Source organism: Meriones unguiculatus, chromosome X (genome assembly GCF_030254825.1).
Source record: "Meriones unguiculatus strain TT.TT164.6M chromosome X, Bangor_MerUng_6.1, whole genome shotgun sequence".
Classification (NCBI taxonomy): Eukaryota; Metazoa; Chordata; class Mammalia; order Rodentia; family Muridae; genus Meriones; species Meriones unguiculatus.
In genome coordinates this window covers 14528851-14534850 of record NC_083369.1, presented here as the reverse complement: position 1 = coordinate 14534850, position 6000 = coordinate 14528851, and the positions used below count along the sequence as shown (strand labels likewise).

The 6000-nt window shown below is 38.1% G+C and overlaps 1 protein-coding gene across 2 annotated transcripts in view; it reads right to left on the bottom strand.

Moving 5' to 3' along the window:
- Positions 1-2470: 2470 nt before the first annotated feature.
- The window catches only part of Magt1 (magnesium transporter 1), a 52363-nt gene continuing 48833 nt past the window's right edge, over positions 2471-6000 (bottom strand). Inside the window, exon 10 of one of the 2 annotated variants that reach the window (XM_060375429.1) lies at positions 2471-5285. In XM_060375429.1, coding sequence (XP_060231412.1) covers positions 5270-5285 — 16 coding nt within the window. In that variant the 3' untranslated portion in view covers positions 2471-5269. The remainder of the gene's footprint in view (positions 5286-6000) is intronic. The other variant, XM_060375430.1, reaches the window with a different exon arrangement.

Sequence of the window (6000 nt, the reverse complement as noted above, 5' to 3'; positions counted from 1 at the left end):
AGTTCATGTCAGAAATAGTTTCTGTTACCCTTACTAGGGAAACCCACTTGGTTACTGAGCTATCATGGGCTGCATCAGAGCAGGGGTTGTGGGTTATATCCTTACATGGTCCTTGGTTGGAGAAACAGTCTCATAGAGGGCCCCCATGCCCTGATATATTTTGTCCTTTTGGAGCTCATGTCCTCTCTAGGTCATACTAACTCTGCCTTCTTTCATATGATTCCCTGCACTCTGCTGAAGGTTTGGTTATGAGTCTCAGCATCTGCTTTGATAAGCTGCTAGGTAGAGTCTTTCAGAAGCCCACTGTGGTAGGCTCCTGTCCTGTTACTTGAGTCAAGGTCTTCTGTAGTCAAGGTCTGAGTGGCTTCAAACTCACTATGTAGCTGAAAATGACTTCCACTCCATTAAGAGTTCTTTCCTCAGAAAAGACCCCTGTGCCCAGATATATTAGGTCCTTGTGGAGCTCCTGTCCTCTCCAGGTCTTACTAACTTCCCCTTCTTTCATATGATTCCTTGCACTCTGCTGAAGGTTTGGTTATAAGTCTCAGTATCTGCTTTGATACACTGCTAGGTAGAGTCTTTCAGTGGCCCTCTGTGGTAGGCTCCTGTCCTGTTTCTTGTTTTCTCCTACATCCAATGTCCATCCCATTTGTTTTTCTAAGTAAGGATTGATCTTCTGATCCCAGGTCCTCTTTCTCGTATATCTTCTTTAGGTGTATAGATTTCAGTAAGGACCGTTTATGGTTATAACCTAGAACCCCTGCTCAGATGTAGCCCATGGTAGCTCAATAACCAAGTGGGTACCCTAGTAAGGGGAACAGGGACTATTTCTGACATGAACGCAAAGGCTGGCTCTTTGACCCCCCTCCTCCCCTATCAGTGGACTTGGAAAGGGGCAGGGAGGAGATGAGGGAAGGAGGCTGTGATTGGGAGGGAATGAGGGAGCAGGATACAGCTGGGATCCAAAGTTAATAAACTGTAACTAATATTAAAAAAAAAATCATGATGTACAGATAAAAAAATCTTTCCTGCTCTGTTCTAGTATTAAAGATACACATGTTTATATTTAAAATATAGTTCAGGATTTTTTTTTTCAGACAGGGCTTCTCTCTGTAACAACCCGGCTGTCCTGGAACTCACTTTGTAGACCAAGTTGGCCTCAAACTCACAGAGATCTACCTGTCTCTGCCTTCCAGAGTGGGGATTACAGTTGTGCACCAACACCCATGGCATCCCTGTATTTCAACTGATTTAATTCAACACCAAATTTAGAGATTACAACCAAGAGAACCAACACTAATCTATTGGTTTTCAATCTTCATAATGCTAAGAATCTTTAATACAATTCCTCATGTAGTGGTGACCCAATCATATAATTCTTTTTATTGCTATTTTTTAATTTTTAATTTTACTGTTTATGTTTAACTTTTTAATTTTACTGTTCTGAATCGTAATGTAAATATTTGTGATTTCTAATGTCTTAAATGACCCCTGTAAAAAGGTTATTAAACCCCCAGAGGGATCTGGACCTATAGGTTGAGAACTTTTGTTTTTCAGCTGTGGCTTCACTAGATAGCCTTGGTTGGCCTGGAAACACTATATAGAGCAGGGTGGCCTCCAACTTACAGAGATCTGTCTGCCTTCATTTCCCAATGCTGGGAATAAAGGTAGGTGCCACCACACATCTTAATCTAGAGGTGATGAAGGAAATTGTTCTATGAAATGCACTGTTGCAGGACAGTGCAAAATTTAGGCAATGTAAGTATACACTTAAGATGGAACATTCTGGGGCTGGAGAGATGGCTCAGTGGTTAAGAGCACTAGCTGTTCTTCCAGAGGTCATAAGTTCAATTCCCAGCAACCACATGGTGGGTCACAACAATCTATAATGAGATCTGGTGCCCTCTTCTGGTGTGCATGAAAACAGAGCAATTATATACATAATAAATAAGCAAATTTTTAAGAAAGATGGAATATTCTTTAATTAAACTTTTATTTTTTTATATTAGTTACAGTTTATTAACTCTGTATCCCAGCTGTATCCCTGCTCCCTCATTCCCTCCCAATCCTACCCTCCCTCCCTCTTCTCCTCCCTGCCTCTTTCCAAGTCCACTGATAGGGGATATCCTCCTCCCCTTCCAAGAATATTCTAATTTAAGAATCCCTCTTTAAAATTTCAAATTGATCTAAGGTGAAATACCTTCATAGGTTCACCTGCTAGCTAGTGGTAGTGTTTGGGAAGTTGTGAAACCTTTAAGAGATATTCCTGCTAGAGTACCTCACTAGCCCTACATCTTATCTCCTGTTCCTGACTGCCTGGGGCTTCATGCTCTAGCTGCCATGTGTTCTCTAGAATATATTCCTTTGGAACTATAAGCCAAAATGGACTCCTTCTCCCTGAAGTGGCTCTAATCAGATTATTATAATGGCAACAGCGAGGAAATGACAATAAAGAATCAAAAGCCTGTAATTTAGATTGTAAAAGTTTATTGTCAGGAAGCAGTAAGCCAGACATTTGGTTATCTTTGCTATAATAACGTATCCTTTTTGAACAGTATATTAAAAATACATAATGAATTATATTTAAACCAGTACTAGAAATGTAAATTAAGAATCTATTTAAGGCACTTCAGATAAAAGCTAAATTTAAAATTTCTACAAAAGTAACACTATGTTAAGGGGAGAAAATCTGCTTTCCACAGATTTTAGCGACAACATGCCTTTCTCTATACTGAAGAATGTTGCTCTTAACAGAGGAAACAGACAAAAAACTGACCATGGGAGACACTGAGAGCTATAGAGGGTACACAGCAGGAGTGCTGCCCAGTTCAACTTCACAAGTCTTCACAGGAGCTTCCTAAGCATCACAGCATAAATTCACTTGGCAGAGACAACTACAAGAACAGCAGATAAGGAATCACTCAATTTACAAGGAATGATATACTGTATCCTCCTACTCATCAAATTAGTAATAACAACAAGAAAAAACAAGCAACATTTCTTCTGGGCCAATTATGTCCACCCCCTTCCACACCTCTATTATACAAGACATGGAAGGGCTAATCCATCATTAATACCAGGAACCAGTGACAGTATCTTTTTCTTTTTTTCATCTTTGGGATGGGTCTTATGTAGCTCAGGCTGGCCTTAAATTCACCATATACCCAAAGATGAGCTTGAACTTCTGATATTCCTGTCTCTGGGCATACTGCATATAACACCATGCCTGGCTTATGTGATCTTCTGGATCCAACCCAGGGCTTCATGTATGCTAGGCGAGCACTGTATAAACTGCACAAACATATCTCTGTATCTTTTAAATGTAACATTTCTAATAGTCTTTACATTTTTCACAGTTAAAATTCTCATGTTTTTGTGATACTGGGGACTGAATTCACGGCCTTACAAATGCTAGCCAAGTATGCTGTTAATGAGGTACATTCCAACCTCACACTTTGATAACTGTGGCATTTTCTGGTTACTCTTTGTAACTGTGATGGAAGCCAGAGTTAGACGTATCATAACCATTATTTAAATAATCATGGAAAAAAAGACAAAATCAAAACAAAATCCCTTCATAGTTTTATTTCCCGACCTATTTTAGAAATGAGGTGTTGATATGATGCTAGACTGTGTTTCAAATTCTTGGGCTTCATGGATGGATACTACTTCAGCCACCAGGGTAGCTAAGAGCAGAGGCAGGTGCTGAACACTTTTCTTTGTCTCTCTAAATTATGGGGTAACAAAAGCTAAAATGATAGCAAAAAGCAGACTATGGTTAATGGGATTCACACCCGTAAGCCTAGTACTTGAGAAGCTGGGACGTGAGGACCAATGTGAGTTAGAGGAAGGACAGACAGGTATCCATAAGGGAGCTCAAGACCAACCACACCTATGTCTCAAAAAGGCAAACAAAAAGATAGCAAGTTTCAGGAAACATTCCTCTTAGAAAATCAATACACAAATAAAAACAAAAGCTAGGCCAGGTTTCAAGAAATACTTATTTTAAAAATAGCACATGTTTCAGGGAACATGTGTTAAAAAAAAAAAAGACCATGTTTCAAGGAATATTCCTTTAAAACAAACAAATGAAGAAAGTAATATACAGACCAGGTTTCAAGAAATATTTCTTTTTTTCTGTGACACTGAGGGTTGAACCCAGAGTGTCACTCACCCTACGCACGCAACTGCTGAATCACAGCTTCAGCTTGAAAACATTTCATTGTTCTTCCTCCTTTCCTTCCTCTTCCTCCTCTCCTTCTTATTGGAGACAGGGTCTCACTATGTAGCCCAGGCTGGTCACAAACTCACAGAGATCAGCCTGTGTCTGCCACAAGCCTGGCAAAACATTTCATTTCAATACATAGGCAATAAATTAATATTTCATGATTTTCTTTTCTCATTCTGAGATAGTCCTTTCCATATCACAACTCACTTCATTTTTTTGTTAGGTAAAAATGAGATCAGTGACAATGTCTAAGTTAGGCAAACATTAGAGACCAGTTTGTAAGTTATATTGATTTTTAGCAACAAATTATGATTATTAGAGAAAGGCCATTTTAAATAAAACTAGAAACAGTCAATCAAAAACTTTTCCATGCACATGGTAGTTATAGCACACTCAAGCAGAAAGCACAGTCTTTAGTTAGAGGTACTTCTTAATGTGTAAAAGAGGCATATGTAGCTCTGATTTCTGTAGGAAATATACAGGAAGACAGATATGTCTTTAAAAGGCTACACGGTCCATTTTCAGCATATCACATAGTGCATATGATACCTTGGCCCCAAAGGAAAGATTTGTAAAGCACATATATCTCCACAAAGAAGGGAAACTACTGATGGCTTCCAGATGCAGTTATTTGTAATAGGCAGAGTTGGAAATTCCTGCCCAGAACCTTCCATCCCCAACCAACCTTAGATAAGATAAAATCAGAAGACCAAAAGTTAACTAAAGTATTTTTGAATTTTCTCTAAGTAAAATGAAGTAGTAGTTTTAAATTTTTGTATAAGTACTTAATTCTAAAAAAATCAACCTGTTTCATAAGTTCACTGGGAAGGGACGGTTAAGAGGAGAATAATTCCAAATACTTCATGATCTTACAATTGCTTGTTAAGGCACTACACATCTTTGGTTAAATGATTAACTATTTAAATTACTTGAAACAAAAAAGAGGTAATATAAAATACATGAGTTGCATTCTTCAAATACCACACATCTCTTATTTTTCAGTTTCTATTACCACAGTGTCTATGTTTTCTGGAACCTTCTTTAACTCATCAGAAAGCTGGAAAAAAAAATCAATACGTTAGTCTCTGGAAGAAAAGTAAGTTTACTTCTTATAAATATGTAGTATATGTTGACTTTAATATATTACCATGACTTGAGTATCAATAACAAAAAGTGAGAAACACTCAAAGACCCAGCAGTTATTTACTTTATTTTTTTTGAGATACTGTCTCACAGAGTCCACGTTGGCCTTAAACTCATTATGTAGCCAAAGATAATCTAGGTCTGATCCTGCCTCTGTCCTGAGTGCTGGGCTTATTATAGGTCTTAATACCATAGGATGAGGTTGTAGTAAAACAGAAATCATGGAAGCTGGAGTGATGGCTCAGCAGTTAAGAGCATACGTAACTCTTGAAGAAGACTCAAGTTCAATTCCCAGCACCAACATGGCAGCTCACAACTGTTGCTAACTCCATTTCCAGGCGCTCTAAAACCCTTCTTCTGACTTCTGTGGGCACCAGAAATGTATTGCTATACATAGATATATGCATGCAGGTAAAACACCAAAAAAGATAAAAATAAATAAATCCTTAATAAATAAAATTTATGTTAACCAGTACTCAGATTATAAAACCACAGGCCAGCCACCATTTCAGTTGTCTGTAACAGCAAAACTGAAAACTTGTTACAACAATTTTCTCCTCTAGTCACAGGGGTCTGCATAAACATTATGAACATTTGGAACTATCTGGCTGTTTTCTGTTTGTTTTTTT